General features: G+C 46.7%; 1 protein-coding gene across 1 annotated transcript in view; it reads left to right on the top strand.

Annotated features, from left to right (window-relative positions):
- The window catches only part of UNC5B (unc-5 netrin receptor B), a 245,701-nt gene that overhangs the window by 157,994 nt on the left and 66,096 nt on the right, over nucleotides 1–21,611 (top strand). Inside the window, exon 2 of the mRNA XM_015422893.1 lies at nucleotides 11,419–11,640. Within this exon, the coding sequence (XP_015278379.1) occupies nucleotides 11,419–11,640 (222 nt within the window). The remainder of the gene's footprint in view (nucleotides 1–11,418; nucleotides 11,641–21,611) is intronic.

Genomic DNA, 21,611 nt, shown 5'->3' with positions numbered 1-21,611 from the left:
AATGCCGATTCCCCCCTCCCCATTTTCCCCACTCACACCCTAGCAAGCAGCACTGGGGGCACTGGGCTGCTGGCAGGAGGTCTCCCACCAAAGTGGCAAACCTGGCCCACCCAAGAGGGCCCCTAGGAACAGCATGAAGGGGTGTAGGAGGTCTGTCATGGGAGGGCATTTCCTGAAACTATCAGTGGGATCCAACCCATATTATTTCATCTACTGAATTCCTGTAGGGTAGCCTGTGGCAGCAAAAGAGGGGGGGGGAGAGAAAAGGGAAGTTTCGTGACACCTTAGACTGATTTAATGTAGAATAAGCTTCGGTGGGCTAGAACTCACGAGTCATATGTTTGTTGGGTTTTATTTCCCATTTGGTATTCCTATCACTGCTGGACAAATTCAACATTAAGATGCAAAAACAAACAAAAATGCAGTGCCAGACTGGCTCTTTCATTTCCATCACCTTTTTGCTGTTATCCTTCAAACTTTTTATCCAGGTGAAATTCCAATTAATTGACTATATTGACTTCAGAAAATGTGCATGGTAGATAGCATTGTTGAACTGTCATTCCCTGTGCACCTCTCATGGCTTCTACTCACAGTAACCTTGGAGTTACTCTACACTGCTTTTTATGGAAGGAAAGCGGGGAGGGGGAGCAAAAGAGTCAAGAAATTGACTGGCAGAAGACAGTCGATCCAAAGCCCCGTCATCTCTCTTTCTCAGGCAGAACTCTCACTCCTCAAACAGCAGGCAAACAGTGCAGCCCTGAGCAGAGTGACACCGATCTTTATGCCTTTGGCTACAATGGACATAGAAGGATGGCCCTGGAAGTTCTCCTAGCACAGAGCATCACCTCCAGAATTTTGCTTGTCACAAAGATATAGACGCCCTGCTGAGGGGCGGGAGGACACGGAGGTTGGTATGCCCAGTGAGAAAAGAAAAAAAGAGTGGTGTGTTTTATAAAACAAAGTGTGAGTCCAGTGGCACCTTTAAGACCAACAAAGTTGAATTCTGGGTACCAGCTTTCCCTGTTTCCCGCAGGATCTCTGCTCTACAGACCCTGGTATTTATAGTTTCTTTTTTCTTGATAGTCCTTCTGGATAAGGCTTGCCCTGTTTAGGACCCACCAGCAGCTGTGGACCATGGACTTGGCTGCAGCCCTAGGGATGCCCTGAGCTCCCTGGAGGAGGAAGGGTGGGAGAAAAGTGCACTAATTAAAAAGGCAGAAGAAACTGGCGTCTCCCAGGGCCCCCAGGTAAGGTATGCTGGCTCGGTAGCTATGCAGCTGTGGCCTGGGTAGCCCTGTGTTTTCCCTCTGTCCGCTCACCGTCCTCTCGCCCTCTTCTGTTCCCCAACTCTGTCTGGAAACCTGAGGCAGGTGCCTGCTCCCACTAAGCCTCTTGAAAAAGGCAAGAGGGGAAATATGGGGAGATAACAAAACACTGGCAAGATAGCAGTTAGGGTAAAATTCCACCTGTATATCAGAAGGGTATTTCCCTGTGATTAACAACTGCTTTTCCTAAATCCATCGACTTTTGTTGGGCTCTGGATTTTTAAATTATTTTTCAAATGTAAGGTTCTTTACAGGGTTCGCTTTTCTGTCTGTCTGCCTGTCTGCCTGTCTCTCTTTTTTAAAACGAAGAGAAGCCAAAATCGTCAGTCCCTTTGCCTGCAGTGCAACTTGCATGAAAGAGGTGGCTTTGTGAGCATTTCAGCCCCCCTCCCCAATAACAAATGGATTTCTCCCCCCACTGAGAGCATCAGTTGAATGGAGAGAATACAAGAGATTTCCCATGCAGTGGGTGGCCAGGCTGGCTAGAATGAGCAAGGGTTGGGAACGAAGGGGTCTGAAAAGCTGTTTTGATTACTTATGATAAATGTGTGCTACATGGCACTCCCCCCCCCCAGTCTTCCTTCGCCCCAGCAACCCCCCCTCCCCACCAGAGCATCTCCTCCCCCTCCTTGCCGTGGTTCACTTTAGCAACAGTTTGCATAGCCTGCTCAGCATGAGCATTTTCTCTTGGCCCAGACGTCAGTTCTATTATCCATCTTGTGCTTTGTGTAGAACAGTTGGGCCAGGTACAAAGGCACCACGACTTCACCAACACTTTTGCAGTGGGTCAGCTTAGCAGCTAGAGGACACAGGTCAGATCTGGAACTACAGGAATGGTGAGCGCTTAGGAGGAACACTTGCTAGGGTTGCCAGGTCCTTACCTCGTGCCAGCAGGGGGTGGAAGGGAGCTTTCTGGGAGTGGGGGTGGGGTGACATCGCCATGCACAACGTCCCTGCTGTGATGACGTCACACAGAAGTGATATCATCACACCGGAGACATCGCACAGTGATGTTCCGGTTTGGGGGCAAACTCTGTGGTAAAATCGGGCTCAAACCAAGAGTTTTGCTCCAAAACCAGAGTGCTGCTGTGTGACATCCTGAGTGTGATGACATCACTTCCATGTAACTTCATCGTGTTGGGAATGTCATCTGGGGTCGTGGCTGTTAGGGGTGGGGCTCCCCCCACTGGCCAGCTGGCTGGCAGCGGACAGGAGTCCACAGAATTGGGGGATCTCTTGCTCCCACCTGGGGACTGGCAACCCTAACACTCGTTAAGCCTACTGTCCTATTTAACAGCTTTTTTTTTTTTAAGCAGTGTATTGTGAACTGACTTGAAGGGCCAGCAACACTAGCCTCTCTCGCTGACTTACTCCCAGGCTTGAGGAAGAAGTGTCTTCTTGTGGCACTTCAGAATTAATAGATTCAGTGTCAGATGGCCAGTTAAGCAGTTTTTGAGTTGTTACAACCAAGAAGGGCCTGCTTCTTCTCCAGGCAACTTCAGTTAAAGGAGGGGGGCATAGCAGTGTCTGGTGAGTCTGGATCTATCCCTAAGCTGCAAAATGGCCTTTTCAGCTTGAGTGCAACTCCATCCAGAAAAGACTGATCCCTCAACCCCTGGTCTCTCTGTATCCTTTGGCCTATAGCACCCCAGTCAGTCTCTTAAGGGCTGGATTCCACTTGTCAGCCTTCATCCAGTTTATGACCACCTCCTGGCGGAATCCAAAACATTCACTGCCTCACCTTTGATTAAAAATGAGAACTGGATGCCATCAAGGCAACGTTCAAGTAGCTATTGAGCAGAATGGAACTTGAATGAAAGATCCCCTTGGATCTTGCACGGGTGAGAATAAGCATCCTCCAGGAGTACCTTCTGGTACTGATAGCACAGGAAAGAACAGAACCACCAGTCATCGCCTCTACCAACCAGTCCAGAAGGTTACCGTGGTATCAAAGCCACTGAGAGGCAGATCCAGAAGAATCAGCAGAGTCCCACCCCACATACACCTTTCGTGGCAAAGTGCATCCGTTAGGCTGTTCAGGGTAGTTTCTGTTCCAAACACAGGGTCTGAAGCCAAGTTGAAATGGGTTTAGAAAATTTGCCTCATCTGAGCAAGCCTGGAGGCATCCAGCCACCATTTGGCAGTCCAACTCTTTAGAGTTCTCCCCTTTACACATGTCACCTGGCTGTTTTTATTTGCCTGTGTTTTTGCTCTTACATAGGCTTGAGCAGCTGTGGTTCAGAAGATAAGAATGCTGACGAGCATCTTTGTTGTTCACATGGGCTGGGGGATTAAGAGTCTTCTCCAAGCCACAGAATGCTTTATGTCAAGAGTAGGCGCCCCTGCTCACTTCTAATAGGTGGCTGGTTCAGCAACTGCAGGTAGAGCTAAGAATGCACTAAATGCCAGTGAGCCGATTCTTCAGGACTGTCTTAGAAGACTGACAGTGTGTAACAGCACATAAACAAGGCCAGTGTCTTATGGGAGGAGGTCACAGGTGCCATCGCGTCATTGTCTCTGGCAGCCATTCTAGATACCATCGGATGCCTGCTCTCCTTTCTTAAAAAAGTCAGGCAGATGGAATACCGAGGAGAGTTTAAAAAAAAATTAGGATAAATCCAGAAGTCTATAATTTTCTCCAGATTATCTCTGACTCATCTGTGATTTTCAGCCTTCCAAAAGAAGGGGGAGGGGGGAAACCTCACAACTTCTGATGACCACGTAGCCTCAATTATAATCATCAGAGAAGCAGTGAGTGTCTACTTGGCTAAAGAAAATGACTTGATTTCCTTTCAGATTAATAATGAGCTTTTGACATACCCTGGGAGGCTATGCTTATTGCTTTGTGCAAAAGAGGAGCAGTCTGTCACCTACTTTTCCTCCTTCATCTCCTGCAAGGCCAAATAACTGAGCGGGCTATTTCATGTGACATTTTGCAATCACATTAAGTGACGGAGGCAGCGGCGCGAGCTAGTTTTGTCCTCCTGTGATGCCAAGTTGCTCTGAAGGGAAAAAAAAGTCCTCATGTTTTGAAAACGAGTTGGAGACTAAAGTATTTAAAATATGACAACTAGCATTTTCCCTGATGCTTGTAGGAACTGGGTTGTACATTTGCAAATCGGGATCCCCTCTGAATCCCCACGATGAAGAAAAGGTAGCTAGTGTTGCGAGGTCATGTTTCAAAAGCAGAGTGAAAGCTACAAGGAACACAGAACAACCAAAAACTCTCTTTTGTATGAGTCACAAGGTTGCCATTAGCATTCTGAAATTTAAATGCTACGTATCAAAGGAGTCTCTCACTTGCTCTCTTTCTTCCCTATCTTATGATACAAAGTGCAAAATTATTATTTTTATTGTTTTTAAATGTCGTTGCAAGCAATGTCTACTTCCCCCACCCACTTAAAGCTTCTGAAAGAATTCTGTGTGACTCAAAAGGTTACACTCAGCATTTTAACTAGCAAGCCTTCTTCATGAAGGCATTAGTTTAGCCTGGAACTAGATATCACAACAAAATGTGGGCTGTGCGATAAGTTGTCATCTTGCTGCAAGTTCTCCCTTCGCACATTCAGCTGCATTGACTGCCTCCTATGGGGCTGGGAAATTTACAACACAATTGCATCACATCATATGTTGAGCATCCCTAGATGTTAGGCAGGAGAAGGGGAGAGTGAGACACAGGGCGGCTGGTTTCAGTAGTAGCCCTGGTGTCAGCAAGCTGCCAAAGAACTCTGTGTAACCTTTGTACACCCATCTCTGCCCTCCCTGGCTTTCCCTGACCCCACTGCGCATGTATGCTACCAGCAGACTGCAATCTGCATTCCTTTCTGTGTACGCTAATACTGCTGTTGAAACGTAGTTATCGGCAAGGTCAACAGGTGTGGAGTTGGTTGTGTCTTCGCGTATGGTATAATGAGCTAGGGCATGAGAAGCTAGTAATTGTTTATCTTTTCGAACCGTTTCAATTCCCAGGCTTTCACCGCGAGTTTTAGAAGCACCTGTGAAAGCGGGAACCATGATTATTGGTTATTGCATTGTATGAATTCGTTTATTATCTGGTGCCCTGCATTTCCTGACCATTCCAAACAGTTCCTGTGTACCAGCTTTCTTCATTACTTCAATAAATACTACTTTGCTATAAACGTGTATTCAATTGAACGTGTGGAGGATTCGGACACCTGGCTATGCCATGAAATCTAGTTCTAGTCATTCTGTGGTTCTTGTCATCTGATAGAACAATAGCATCAATAGTGCAGCATCACAGTGCTTTTTAGGGTTGCCAGTCATCCTCCAGCAACCCCTGAGAACTTTTCAAGGCGGGGCAGGGTAGGGTGATGTCTCAGAGCACAACACCATGACCTCTTATGGTGACATCAAGGTGCTGCATTGATGCTCTAGGAATTTCCCAAATCTCTGTGGCAAAAACCTATAGCTTTGCCGTGACATCATGACATCACTTCCAGGTACATAATCAGAGGTGGCATTGCTGTGCTGTCACTTTTTATTTTGCTCCTGCTGCTCACAGAGCCCAGGGGCAGGAGCTATAGCTCCCTGGTGCCTTTTGAACTTTGCAGTAGCAAGTTTACAGTCCATACCACCAATCACAGCAGGCCCCTTCTGCCATATCGATCTCTCTCCCTTCCTGCTGCTCCACTCCGCCAGCAGATCAGGCAAAGAGTGATGGGTTTCTGACCTCAAACTGGAAATCAAGGGGGTTCTACTCCTTATTTCTTCTACCTCTAGGTTCTTTCTGACATTCTGTATTCCAACAATGCCCCAAGCCACAAAGCTGTCTCTTAAAGCTGGTAGCCAAGTCAGTAGGTGTAGACCAGGGGTCCCCAACCTTCATGAGCCTGCAGGCACCTTTGGAATTCTGACACAGTGTGGTTGGCGCAGGAACAGTGTGGCTGCCACAGGAAGCAGAGCCAGACAGAAAATGTCTGCTACAGCTTACCTTCAGTCATACAATGAAGATCCCTGTGCCGTGGTGGCAGCTGCAGCCAAAGCAACATTGTGTTGTTTTTTTAAATCCACACAGCCAATCTGGTCTCCGATAACCAATCAGAAGCCTTGCTGGGCAAAAGCCACACTTGGCCACACTCACTTTCTTAAAACACTTGGTGGGCACCACAAAAGGTGTTGGTGGGTGCCATGGTGCTCGTGGTCACTATGTTGGGGACCCCTGGTGTAGACACAGGCGCCTAAGGAAGTACATGTCCCATGTTGCACTGCATGGTAGTCTGCTAGTCAGGCCTACCCCATTGAGGTGAACCAAAGCCAGGTTTGTGGTGGTGTTTTCAGCTCCTTCTGTATTTGCTTGCTAGTTTTGTTTGTTTGTTTGGCTAACTGGAGACCACAGTGCAGTGGAAGGTTTTCTGAGTCTGATGTACCACTAACGTATTCTAACATACCACTAACTTAAGGCATAGTCATCTGATGTCCGTGTTGAGCCCAGTACAACTGCTGAAACTGTAAAACTGCAGAGTTCGTTCAGCAAAATACCACAGCACAGAGCAAGCTGTATTCTGAAATATGGGGGCATCCATTAGATCCTATAGAGCTGTCATGTGCTGGGATAAGGGACATTCCTTCAGCTAAGGGACATCTTTTCCGCACTAACTCAGGTGCTCTGTGCTGGAGGCTCATGATGAAATAATTTCATGAACCAGCCAGAAGATGGATGTTGCTCTCCCTTGAGAAATGCCGTACGTGGCAGAGGTTGAGGCATTTTTGGTTTGCAAGGTGTCGTGCAGTCAGTCCTGTGTCTTGGGGTATTAAATCTGATGCTTATCCATGAACATACAAAGAGCAACAAAACTTGGGGGGGGGGAATCATGAGCACAGCAGCACAAGCAAACAGCAATAGGAATCTTAATCGGTAGCTTCAGGCCTGCATTACAACCCTGGCCAGGGATAATATATCTTTAAGTACTTGTAATCTTTTGAAATTCCCCTCAGCCATGCCTGGCAAGAGGACGTGGAGAAAACCAAAGGGGTGGGGGGGGGAAGTGACTTGGAGGGGGAGAACTTCGCCAGACGCACTTTAAGAGACTAATGGATTTCTAATGTTTACATTCTTTATATACAAACCTGCTTTATAAATGATCCTGGCATTATAGCTGTAAAACAAAGTCATAAAAACAGCCTGCAGCTCAGGCATAGAGCATAAATGCCTTTTTTCTCAGGCAGATGAAGGGGAAGCGGAGCTTACACCAATCAATATTTATGTGCTTTATCTGTGCTTCTAAGGTGCAGTCAGGGAGATGGTACACAGACTTAGGTATGTTACTACCCTCTGGGGTTGCACTAGGATTCCCTCCCCCCTACCACTGACAGGTGTCTGTTGGATCTCCAAGGGTACAGAAGCCACATTCAGCCCTTTTTTCCCATTCCCCAGGCCTCTGAGACAGTGGGCATTTGAGCAGCCATTTTATTTCATTGTATTGACCAAGACTGAATTGCCAGATGTAGCTCTTAGGCAGGCGGGGTATAAATTGGAAGTAAATAAATAAATAAAATTATAATTATAGCAAGCAGCTTCCAGAACATTTATTTACATAACTGTTTACATTAATGTTTCAAGGCATCTGTAGTGGGACAGATCCCACCCAAGTTTTGGGAAAGGGAAACAAGATTGTGTCCGTGAGGTATGTCAGCTATCACTACACTGCTTGGCTAGATATGGTGTGTGGTGGGGGATAGAGAGACCACCAGAGGGTGGGGATATAAAGGTTACCAGAGAAAGCAGAAGAAGAGGTAGCCAAGTTTGGACAGCGGCCCTTTATGACTTCATCCGGGGACTATCGTTTTTTCCCCATCTTAGTATGTCTCATTCAGGCATCCTTTGCTGGCTTACTTGATAGGCTGGCTCCATAGGTTTCTTTCTGATCATCAGACTCATGATTTGCTAAACTTTGGGTTTGAATTTCCCAACAGTGTGAAGATGCTGAGGTAAACTGGAGCTCTATGCTGAAATGGGTTTTGTTCGTGTACTTTCTGAGTCAACAATTTAAAGACTCATTATTACTTGGCTTAGAATGCTGCAGGTTAAAGCTGCACAGCTAATCCAGAAAATTATTTTCGTTCAGTACTAGTGATATGTCAGAACATTCACAAGTGATTTTGTAGTTTCCTTAAAAGAAAACTTACTGTGCCTTGCGCATCTCCAAATGGTCCTTGTGAATTGGCTCAGAGAGTTCTGATGATCCTGGCTTTTGTCAAACTTGAATGCATATTGTCTTTTTTTCTGGTCACCTACTAAGGTTGCTTTTCTATGAGCAGCTTTTATTCAAAGCCCAAAGAACAGGCCATCAAAGACAGCAATTTGTAATCACCTCACACAACTCTGCTGAGCTATGGGACCTACGCAATGGGACATTTTATTCTTAATAATTGGTTTTTGGACTTGAGCATGTCCAATTTTAGCTCCAAAATGGCCCATTCATCACAGGAACATAATCTTGTCCGCACCCCACTTTGTTTCCTCCTCACCCTCCCTGGGACGCTCCTGGGTACTCGGCAAACTGCTTTGGGCTGGAACCGTGGGGTGGCTCAGGAGGGCTCTCTGGGAGGGCATTGAGTGCCTTAATTACTCCACATCTCGGTGCAATTGGTAGGATGCTGAGAAAATTACAGACCTGCAAATGAAATTAGGGAGGGGAAGGCTGGCAGCTACAAGGAAGAGAGGAAACCAGGCAGCATGAGAGAAATGGAGAGACCGAAACAGAGAGAGAGGGAGGGAGAGAGAGAGAGAAATTAGCCTGGAGTTTAATTCACTGTTTCCAAAAGAGCAGTTAATGGATTATGACAAATGTCCTACTGCTTTCCCTAGTGCTGTGTTGAAGTGGAAATGGAAAGTCAATTTCCCTAAATGGATTTTAAATGACTGACCGTGCATGTGTGTGTGTGTGTGTGTGTGTTTTCACAGGCTGATTGTTGTTCAGAGGGCTTCCTTGGAACTATTTCCTGTCCCCGCTTTCTGGAGTCTGTTTCCTAGAGTCAGTCCTGAAAGAAGCTGGGAACTCAAAGGGCAGGCAGGCCCTTGTGATTTGCGGCTGCCTTCTCAATCCAAGGCTTTTTCTCCCCCTGCCATTTCCTTAGGATACAGCCAATGCATTCCTTTCGCCTGTGGTGTTGGAGATGCCAAAGTGCTGCCAAGTCCTCCACTGTTGCCCCTGCAGAAAGAGACCCAAGAAAAGAATGGCCTTTGAATGGCCGACTGGAAGTGAAGCGTTTCTAAGCGTTTCTAATGACATGATCTCTGTTTCCTGGCGGCCATTTGGCTTTTGTCTAATCCCTCTGGCCCCAGTGTGTGACTTGTAGGCACTGTATATCAATGGTCTTCAATCTTTTCAGGCTTTGAATCCGCCTTTTACCTCTCAAGTTGTGATGTCAATTTTTTAGGTGAGCCCACCTTTTGCTCTTCCTGCTATTCTTTCCTTCTCCTGCTTTCACCTTCTGTCTCTCTCTGTCTTCTTCCTCCATTAAAAAAAAAGCAAATGCAAACAAACACAAAATAATATGGAAGCAGCAGTGACAGTGATGCAACACACCTTAGGTTGGAATGCAGTCCAGTTCTAGGGCGTAATCCACTAGTTTTGGGGCATACCAACACCATATACTACCCAAGACCCCACTTCTTTGACATAAGCCACAAGTGTTCCATTATTCTTGGAACTTCCGTCAGATGACGGCTGAGAAACATGCTCTCCCTGATGTCTGTGGACCAGGTTTTTCAGCCCCCAGGTTTCACTTTGGCATGCACATTCCCTCTTTTGCCTGCCATGTTCAGGAATACCCTCAAGGGTGCCAAGAAGAATGAATGCGCACCATGCTCGAATGATGACATGCCACAGGAACACAATGCGTCCCTTAGCTCTGCCAGCAAATGGAGCTCTGCAGGGTTTAATGGCGCACAATGTCTGCCTTATCATGGCCTTGCTCTATTAGTTAAGCAAAATCTGGGTGCAATTGGAGCACAGGGTGTATCTGTGTTGTAATCCCCTTCAAAATTGCTGCTGCCTCTTGCAGAATCTTCTCTGACTGTGAAATGCTTTCTTTAAACGTTGCTTTGCCCTGTATTCTACTTAAGAAGCTTTTTCCTTTACCCTTCAGGGCCGTCACATCAGAACAGTTTTCCCTGGACCCTTCCCCAACAGAAAACAAAATTATGTACTCCTCCCTCCCCAGATGTTCCCCCTGTGCGTATCAGGCTGTGAACATACCTGCCGGGGTATGGCCTGCTTTTCCCTCAAGAGCCTGAGCACATTTTTCTCTTCAGGGCTCAAAGCTAGGAAGGAGGCGCCCAGACCTAGATATCCTGTGACTCCCCAGGCCTGCCAGTCTGGCTCCAATGTTATCATGCAACTGTGGCTCCACTGCTAAGCTACTGGAACAGAATCAAAATATCCACCATGTGCTTGGAACACACTAAGGCCACAATCCTGTGCCTACTTGGGCATAATCATCATGCTTATCTTTTGTATAGTGCTTTAGAGCATTTAAAACACTTCACCAGCAATAGTTCAGTCATCGTTACAACAGCCCTGTAAGGTATTGCTGTCCCATTATTGCAGATGAAGAGGTTGAGACTGAACAGGAGTGGCTTGGCTAAGGCCGCCTATGGAGTCTGTGACAAAGGCAATGTTTGCTCCAGGCACTTCCAGATTTGCAGTTCAGTCTCTTGACCATTTTGCTGCCACCCAGAGCCCATATAAGTACATTTCACTGAAATCAGTGGGATTTACTTCTGAACAAGCAAGCATAGAACTGGGATGCAAATAGCACTTGAACCCATCGCTGGTTTTGTAGGAATGGCCATGCCAAGCAGTGTGCCTCCTGGATTGTGTTTCATTTTAAGATTTTGTGTTCATGGCTCAGATGGCCGTGAAAATGTATTAAGTGGCAAACCTGGGGGGGGGGGGAAGAAAGATGGTTTGTTTGGAGCCTTTGCAAAGGAGCTTGCAATTAACAAGGAGTCAAAAGCCAGTTGCTGGGAGACTGATGTTGTTCTTTTAATGCTAAGGACTGATACTGGGTTATGCTTAAAGCAAAAGAGGGACAAACTTTTCACACTCATCTCCTCCTTTCATTACAGGGATTGAGTATGGCGATGTGCTACCGGATTCCTTCCCATCGGCTCCGGCAGAATCTCTCCCCCATTTCTTGATGGAGCCTCAGGATGCCTACATAGTAAAGAACAAGCCTGTGGAGTTGATCTGCAGAGCCAACCCTGCCACTCAGATCTACTTCAAGTGCAATGGCGAGTGGGTGAACCAGAATGACCATCTCACCACAGAGAGCTTGGACGAGGTCACAGGTGAGAAATCCTTGTGGATTAGGCCATCTTCTGTGCCCATCTCCACTCTTCTTCTCTTCAGTCTGCTTCCAGGATGATTCTTTGCATCTACAGAATGAGTCCTCAATTTATTCCAACTGGAGCAAGTGCGCAGTACATATTCCCGGGTGTGGGTTTCAGTAAACAAAGAATTAAAAGTGACAAAGCTCCAAGCTCAAGATTTGCCACTCAGGGCTCTGTGAAAATAACGTTTTCCTCCCTCCGAATCAGGCATCCTGAGGCCTGGTTTTGACCAGGAATGCAAAACAAGAAGAAGCTTAAACATTATCCCCCTTCACTTGGTGCCATATCCCTGATCTGAAATGGGCCCAGGTATCTGCTATTTGCCCTAGGTTCCTCAGAGCTTTACTTATCAGGGAAGTGATGTGGTTGGGAGGCTGAAAACCTCCTACACTTATGCTGTTGTCCTGCTTGGAACTAGGGCCCCACAAGTCTGGTTTTTAAAGAAAGAAGAACCCCCAGACTTCTACATAATTGAGCCCTCCATATTCTGTGCTGTGGGGACTGGCTATAGAACTCAAGGGAAGACTGTGCGAAGCAAGAGCATTGTAGTGGAGCAGTGGTTTTGTACTGTATTTCTGTGGAAACTGATGTGGAGTTCCTTCCTGAGAAGATCAGTAATGGTGGGCAAGCTTGTCTGACAAGTCGTTTGTCCCCTATTATCATTTCTTCCAATGTCCACCTAAAGGATGATGTTTCTATCGGGTGTTTCTAAGATATGCTTTCAGTAACTTGATAGTATGTTTTGGGCAGTGACATGCTTGAACCGAGTGTGTACTCCAGAATACTCCCCAGAATCCTTGGCTATGTATTTGTGTTCTTTGGCAAACAATTAATTTTATTCTTATTTATGTAGAGCACTTTTAACCTGTGTTTCCCTAATGAAAGACTCAAGCTGATGTGGCAAAGGTTCCCAGAAAGGAGGATGGTTGAAGACCAATGCAGTAGAACTACATCATGCATAATTGTCTGGATGAACCATTGAAATAAGCAGGATTTACTTCTACATAAGCATGCATACGATTGGGCCGCAAATAGTGTTTTTTCCCTCACAGCTGGTTCTGTAGGAATAGCCACACTGAGTATTGTGCTTCCCTTCTTGCATTTCTGATAAGGCTGATCATGGTGTAGTAGTTAATACAGACATACTTCTCAGGAATTGTGTTTTAAAATGACTGTTTATAAATGAAACATAGTTCCACTCCAGCCCACAGAGGAGGGCCAATACATAATGGTGCTGATTAGGTATATTTTAGTTAGACTTTCCAGTAAAACACTTTACAAGAGGCTCTTAAGAAAAGTAGATAATCTGAGAGAGATAAAGATAAAATTCTGCCATGGATCAAAAACCTGACTAAGAACAAGAAAACAACCAGAAGGAATACAAAGTTAATTTTTTACTGTGGTGAAAGGTTAGCAGTAGGGAGCCCCCAAAGAATCCAGTCCGAAAGCTCACTTTTATGCTGAAGAGGCTGTCAGGGGATTTTCAAGGATTTTAAGGCTATCCTCAAGCAAGGGGATAATTTACAGAAGATTGCAGACTAAGGAAGTTAGAAGCCCTGTGTGAATAGAACTTCACAGAGTATGTCTCCTTGGGCTTTTATCAGATAGACCCTGAAATAACTCGCCTGAGTTTAAATTCTGTTCCAGTGTTTGGTGTCCAGTGCACTGAAGTGGAACCTTAGGCTTAAAAAAAGTATTAAAGCCCACACTCATTATCTCAAATTCCAGGGCTGTATCTGCATGGGTCAGATTTAGCACAAAACTAGGGCCCCGGTCACACGGCAAAGTTGCCGTGGGAGAGGCACAGATGGTGGGCGGATTATCCAGGCATGATCACACCCCAACATCTGGGAAATGGCGCGCACCCGTGGCTTACCGCCGAAAATGCGCATTTAAAAAGTAGTACCTCCAAAGTACTAGTAAACATTTGCTACGGGCTGCCTCCAGACTCCCATGATGTGATCGCACCGGCGCGCGGCATTCCCCTCCGGTCCCTCGTTTACCCACCGGCGCTGAGGGAAGGACCTATGGTGTGCTGCCAGCGCGTCTGATTGCGTAATCGTGGATCAAACTGCGCCGGGGCAATTAGCCATGCCTCCCCCCGCGATATCCAGCCTGTGTGACTGGGGCCTAGAACTATCTTTTAGCCTGCTTGTGGGTTTTCCTGAGGCATCAAGCTGATCATGGTTGTCAGAGCTGTCCCTTACATAACATACACAGGTGTCATCAAGTTGCATCAGACTTATGGTGACCCCATAAAGCAAGGGGTTTTCAGGGCATGTGAGAAGCAAAGGCAGTTTGCTATTGCCTTCCTCTGCAGAGTCCTCCTCAGTTCCAGCAGCCGGTACTTCCCATCCAAATACTGACTCTGCTCAGCTTCCAAGATTGGATGAGATGCCCTGACCTGGATAGCCCAGGCAAGCCCGATCTCAGAAGCTAAGCAGGGCCGACCCTGGCAAATATTCAGATGGGAGACCTCCAGAGAATACCAGGGCCAGGAGGCCAGAAGCAGGCTATCAAGCCACTTCTCTGAATGTCGTCTGTGCCCCAGGAGGAGTCATCAGTAGGGATGGGCATGAACTTGAAAAATGGAGGTTCATGGTTCGGGGTTTTCACGAACCCCAAACCTCCATGGACTTCTCCATTGCATAAACCAGTTTGTGCTTCAAGAAGTTTGTGGGGCTGCAGCCTTGCCCAAAAGTGAGCTCTGATGGCATTTAAATGCCTTCAGAGCTCACTTACAGTTGGGGGCGTGACTGTGGCATGACCCAGAAATGGGTTCCGAAGGCATTTAAATGCCTTTGAAGCTGACTCAAGCCATGGCCCCACCTGAAAATGGGCCCTGAAGGCACCTTCGGGTCAGCCCAACTGAGCTCCGACTGAGCCTTTATAGGCCTTTGGAGCTCACTCTCGGAGTCCAGTCGAGTTGGGCAGCCTGACTTGACTGATCTCCCAGAGTGAGCTCTGAATGCCTTAGGAGCTCACTCGGGTTGAGCCAGAGGCTGGTGGTGGGCTCCGACGCCGTTTAAATGCCTTTAGAGCTCACTTCCAGTCAGGCCACCAGACCCAGAAGTCAGCTTTGAAGGTATTTAAATGTTTGATGTCTAGGAGGTAGGCTTACTTGCCACAGTCAAAGAAGGCTCCATAGTTCTGTTCACTGGCAGGCAGTGACCAAACTTCAGATTCCATGGTCAGGGATGCTCCTGTATGCTTTCCCCTCTTTTCCCCTTCTGAGCAGAGTAGTGGGGAAATTAGTGGCAGAGAGGTCAGACTGCATTCTCATAGCCCCATGCTGACCCTGTCAGATCTGGTTTTATTTATTTATTCATTTATTCAAATTATTTATTTATTAATTCAAATTATACCCCGCCCCCCGTAAGAGTTCACAGGACTTTTCCATTTGGTGGGCTTGGAGTACGTCATCTTCAGTGATCCCTCTAAGCTGAGTTAGTGTGAGCTAGCTCATGGTTTTTTAGCCTCCAGCTCACCCATTTTTGCCTTAGCTCAGGAAGGATGGCTCCAGAGCAAACTAATTTATGCAGTAGCCAGATTGCTCGCTCACAACTTTAATGCCAGTCACTCACAAAGTAGAATTTTTGCTCACAAGACGGGGAGCATTAATCATGTTCCCTCCTGCCCCAGATTTGCTCACAAAGGGCCCGATCTTGCGTCACAATATAGCAAGGCTACACCTAACTGTGTAGAGGATCCATCTTTGAAACACCCCTTTTCCCTGGAAGTTAGGGATATTTTGGTACAGGCCAGGAAGGCTTCAACTAGGTGTTCCTATGGGAGGAAATGGGCAAAAAAATGATTTTGAGGGTAAAAAACCATAGAGTTTTGCCCAAAAACTAGAGGGTCACCCCCGACGTCAGCTGTGTGATGACATCCCTTCCAGGTGACATCATCGCACCCATGTGCACTTTGTGCCTGTGGAGAGGATCCCGATGAGGACCCAGGAGCCCCCGGTGGATTGGAGGCAGGACCTAGCAGCCCTATCTACGTACATTAGATGCTAGGAGGGCCCTCCTGTTATACACCGACAGGACTAAGTCCTTTCACAAAGATAGGGCACTTTTTGCCTGTTATTGGGGCACAAAGAAGGGGAAAGGGGATCCAGGTGGGTCGTTGCTGTCATTCATTCTTGTTACAGAATGGCAGGGAGGCCTTTTCCTGTACAGGTGACTGCTCCCTCCACACAAGCACAGGGTTCATCAGCTGCCTTCCACAGAAAAGTTCCTTTGGTGGACATTTGGAAAGCTGCAGCTTGGGCTGCAGTAGATAACCGTTGTGACGCACTGCACCTTGGACCTTCAGGCCAGAAGGGATGCTGATGTTGGCAAGGCAGTCCTTCAGACTCTTTTCCAGTGAGAAAGCTCCACCCCACCTCCTCTGGTGAGTAGCTCCCTAATGGTCCCAATGGGGGGCTACACCAAAGACGGAAGATGAAAACAGAGTTGCACCTACCTGTAACTGTTGTTCACGTCTTCTATGCAGACACACATTTCCCTCTCCTGCCCCGCTGTGGTCTCTCGCATGATTTGTATTACGGTTGTGTGGGAGGTCATGGCAGCTGTGCAGGAACTGAGGGAAGGGGTCACCTGCCACCGGAACACGTGATCCCTGGGCAGGAAATCCTGTGCATGTGCCAGCTCCGGCAAGGGCGAGGCATCCCCTTTGGAGCTTTAAGCTAGAAAAAAAATGCTCCGCAGCCAGCCTGCGCAGGCACAGTCCCAATGTGTGTCTGTTCCAAAGATGTCGATGAACAACAGTTACAGGTAAGTGTAGCTCTGTTTTCTTTATCACTTTCAAGCTGATCATGTATTGAAGTAAACTGAATGGTTCTTTATCATGATCAATAATCAAAGCCTTTTTCAAAAAAAGGAATCAATCTAGAAATGCATTGGTCTGAATTAGTTACAAAATATATAACCAGCGTGGTATGGTGATTAAGAGTGGCAGACTGTACCAGGTTTGATTCCCCACTCCTCCTCTGCATGAATCCTGCTGGGTGACCTTGGCCCAGTCACAGTTCTCTCTCTCAGAACTCTCTCAGCCCCACCTGCCTCACAAGGTGCCTGTTGCAGGGAGAGGAAGGGAAGGTGATTTTAAGCCTCTTTGAGACTCCTAGAGATATAAAACCAGCTCCTCCTCCTCTTTTTCTAGCAACACTTTCCAAGCAGCAAAGCTGGGTAAATGGGTGGCATAATCTTGGGTGGAATTTAGTACAGTGTGAGCTAATTATAAATTGCATTAAAATGTCTGCCCATTAAAACCACTGCTGTTGGTTTCACTTGAAGAAATCATTACAAGGTTTCTCATTGTATGGTTTCTACCTGAGGGCAATTGCTACTGCTTGAGAATGTAAAGAAAGCTTCTTAGTATGTTGATTTCTTTAGCAATGCAGTAACACGACAAATCTTCTGAGGTGCTTTATGTAACTCTCTACGACACATTAACAATCTGTAAGTTTATTATGGGGAAGCAATGACTGTACACATGTTGAAATAGTTACCATGGGTAGAACCAACACGGACCGTTTCTTCATTGTGGTTTATCATGGGATCATTGCTGAGAAACAAGCTTTGATAGCTGATTTCACAAATTTTCTACCCACAGATTCACTCATTTAACTAATCCCTGAGTCTGAAGTCCTGTGGAAATGTCGTGTGGCACTGGACATTGCAGACAAGTAGTTTCCCTTGTTCATTTAGATATTTATGCCCTGCTTTTCTCCCCAGTGGGGACCCAAGTGTCTTGCAACATTGTTCCCCTTCTCCTCCTTATCCTCACAACAGCCACCCTGTGAGGTAGGTTAGGATGAGAGAGTATGACCAGCCCAAGGTCAGCCAGTGAGCTCCACAACAGAGTAGGGATCTGAACCCGCATCTCCCTGATCGTAAGTCTGATAGTCTGACCCCTGCACCACACTGACTCTCAGTGCATCTACACAGCCTCTTCCACGCTCAGCTGGGGTTTGTCATGTCTGCAGAGGAACTCATGCAGGAAAGTTGCACGGGCTGTAGATCCCAACATGTACCTTTTCAACATGGGATCGTTTCTGGAAATTGGAAGCAAGTACCAACAGCTGTCTTGTGGAAGAGATTGCAGCAGATCAGTGGCACTAAATGTCCAAACCCTGTGTGCGCAACACAGTGCAGGCCTGCACATAGGGACAGGTTTGATTCAGGGGCAACGGTGTTGAGTCAGATGTTGCCATCGGTAGTACTTGCTCCTTTTGCCCCTTCCCTCCAATGCCTCTCTTCTGACCAACAATTTGATTTTTTAAAAATTTAATGCAAGCATTTGTATGTAAAACAAAATTGGTTGCTATGTATACACTAACACTGTTGCAAGAATCCCACTGTATTTGTGTACTGAAGTGGATGAGGCTGCTAGGGTGTTTGTGCACGCATGCAGAAAGAAATGAAAAAGAAGGAGGGGGTGATGTGGGCTCTAGTGAGTGGCATGAAGGGAGGAGGTAAAAGGACAGCAGCAGGACAGTGAGTAGCAGGACCAGCGGGTGGCTCCAAATCTGCTTTGTGAACAGATGCAGCAGATTTTGTTCCCAGGCCTGAAGCTGTGAACACAGAACTGTTCATCATTGATCTTCTGTGCAGTCCCACCTGGGGGACTGTGCATGAGCAGGCCTGCCATCAGAGAGGTCTTTACAGCTAAAAGCCTCCAGGGGGTGCTGCGCACCAGAGCTAAAGTCTTAGTTCCCACCCAGGGACCTCCTGCTCCCATGCCACAGCGTCCCTCCCCCTCGGTTCCTCTTTTGCTGCTGAAGGAGTAGGTTGTTAGTTGGCTAGTCTCCGGAGCGTCAGATTGGGGAGGAATTTTTTTGTGGGAAGATTTGCTTCTTTCTTGGGCTTCCGAGATGGCTCAACACGTGTAGTTCTTGTGGGTCCAAAATGACCCAGACGGCACAATCTATGTCTCTTCTGCCTGGGTGAAGGACATAAAGTCCCCACTTGTAAGATCTGCCAAAAATCCACCCCTAAAGCTAGAGGGAATAAGGCTTCCAAATTAAAGGCAGCATGGTGGGAGAAGGCACTTAAAGCCTCGGACCCTGCATCCATTTCAGCTCCAGCAAAGTTGGCATCGGACTCAACACAATTGGCTCTGCTGCCCAGTTCCATGTCCCAATGGGTCTATTTGGAATCACACTCCCTTCGGATCCAGCGCACATCCTCGTTGACACTAGCCATGAAGGCTAAGACTAAATCAAAGGACAAGCAAGGAGCTGGGCCCCATCATCAGGTTCCAATAAAAAAGCTGGAACTGACTTACAGGAAAGGCCCAAATTGCCTTCCCAGAATCCAAGATCGCCTGTGTCAATCTTGGATGGGGAGATAGAAGTGGAGGTGCCACTGGGACAGCCACCGCAAGATACGGAGATTGAGCAGATGTCCACGGTTCTGTGGTCACACCCTCAACCACCTATGAGATGGCCTTCCAACCCATGCATGATGTCCCCTGGATATCTCGAGGACTGGGAGCATAATGTTTATCAGCCTAGAGATTCAAATTCGCATTGACGTCATTCATATCCACCTTCAGTTACAGTATCATGCAAGCCACCTTCTCCCATACTGGGTATGAGGGATGAGATGGCAGGGGACTCTGATGAGATCTGAGTCGAGATGAAGCAGTTGGGGAGCCATTTTCTACATCTCCTACTGAAGATCTTTGCATGTACAGTGAGCAAATGATTAAAGGTAAAGGTTTCCCTTGCTCGAAAGCTAGTCAAATCCAACTGTAGGGGGTGGTGCTTATCTCCGTTTCCAAGCTAAAGAGCCAGCATTGTCTGAAGATGTTTCCCTGGTCATGTGGCCAGCATGACTAAATGCCAGGGTGCACGGAACGCTGTTACCTTCCCACCAAAGTGGTACCTATTTATCTACTTGCAATTTCTTGCTTTCGAACTGCTAGGTTGGCAGAGATGGGAGCTCATTCCGTCACATGGCACTCGGGTCTCGAACTGCCGAACTACAGACCTTCCGGTCTGCAGCTCAGCATCTTAATCTCTGAGCCACCACGGACCCTGAGCAAATGATTAGAATGGCACAATCTTTGGAGATTAAGATTATTACCTCTGTGTTCCTTCTAAACTCCACAGTGTTGTGAGCAGAAATTCTACCTCATGAGTGATAAAAGCTAGTAGCATTAAAGTTGTGAGCGAGTCTACATTGACTATCATGTAAATTAGTTTTTTAGATTAATTCCATAATCTTGTAAAAAGATCAGAACAAATTATTTTAAATTATATTTGAACTATATTTTAAGAATAATGTAAACATGAGAGAGCACATCCAGCCTGTGCTTAGGCAACTGCACTGGCTGCCAATAGCATACCGGATTCACTTCAAGGTGCTGGTACTTACCTGAGGGACTACCGGCTTACCTGAGGGACCACCTTTTCCCAATTATACCCCAGAGAGTACTACGGTCCAGGGCACAACAGTGTTTGACTATTCCAGGCCCCAAGGATGCAAGGCTCACCGTCACCAGGGCCAGGGTGTTTTTGGTGGCGGCTCCTTACTGGTGGAACGAGCTCCCAGAAGAGAGCAGGGCAAGAAGGAAGGAAGGAAGGAAGGAAGGAAGGAAGGAAGGAAAACAGAATCAAGTCAAATTTCACCTACCCTTTTCCACTGTATTGGTAGACCTGGCCTCGGACTGTCACCGTGTGCTGAGCCTAAGAAAACATACCAGCACTTTGGGGGGGGGGGAACTCTTGCAGTCTACTTTGTGTTTTTAGTAAAATATGACAACCAGCATTACAGGTCAAGTATAACAGAGGAGGAACAATCACTGTCAGAACCCTGCCTTACGTAACAAACAGGAAGTTGCTTAAATGTTATCAACCTGTCCAAACTACTTATTTATTCAAACATTTGTATCCTACTTTTCACTGTGACTCAAGGCAGCTTACAAATCATACTGAAAAGCATAATAGGGATGTGCAAAAAAAAAAAATCACTTTCCCCACATCAATTGTAGCCTATGGAGACCATTATAGTCAATGGGCCCCTTAGGCTATAATGGAGAATCAATCTAGGGGGCTCTGGGGAGCTGTGTTTTGAGGTAGAGGCACCAAATCTTCAGCATAGCTGCTGGTGCCTGTCCTCAAACCCCCCTTCAAGTTTCAAAAAGATTGGACCAGGGGGTCCAATTCTACGGGCCCCAGAAGGAGATGCCTCCATCTTCCATTGTTTCCGAAGTAGGGGAAAATGCCTTGTCAGCTGAAAGCAATAATCCCTGTGCTGCCTGTTACAGTTTTGTGCACCAGCACTGTCTAGCACAGCTGAGAGGGAACTATGCCTCTGAGCATAAACCAAGGGACAAAATTTTAAGTCGGTTGTACTCTGATCCCCCTGGCATGATTGCCTCCCCAATTTATGAGGGTCTAAAAGACCTTACTCAGGAAATCTGGCAAAAATGAGCATCATTACAAATCTGTTCCAGAGGGGTTGAACACTTTTATAGAATTTAAAAGGAACTTTCAGTTACCTTAGTACACATCCACCACCCTCTTTATGTGTAACGGAAGAGATGCAACGAAGGGCTGTCAAGCCTACCACTCTGCGCCCACTGACAAGGAGGGATGCAAACTAGACATTTTAGGATGAAAATTATACTCCTCATCTGCATTGGATTTCAAGATAGCCAATTACAAGACTACTACGGTCGGCTATATTTGTTCTTATGGGAAAGGATGATGCCTTTCTTGGAGCTGCTGCCAGAAGAAAAGAGACCTCTCGCCAAGGTGCTGCAAGCTGAAGCCATTAAACTGTTGAAGCAACTGATAAATGCTGGCAGGCATTTTGCTGATGCTGCAGCTTGCGTCATGGCAGGTGCCATAGTCTATTGCGCTACCGGCGGAAACCAAACAAAAGGTAGAGGACTTACCTCTTGAAGGTTCTCCA

Source organism: Gekko japonicus, unplaced genomic scaffold (assembly GCF_001447785.1).
Source record: "Gekko japonicus isolate JY-2015 unplaced genomic scaffold, Gekko_japonicus_V1.1 scaffold49, whole genome shotgun sequence".
Classification (NCBI taxonomy): Eukaryota; Metazoa; Chordata; class Lepidosauria; order Squamata; family Gekkonidae; genus Gekko; species Gekko japonicus.
The sequence above is the reverse complement of the archived record's forward strand: the minus strand, read 5'-3'. Positions and strand labels throughout refer to the sequence as shown.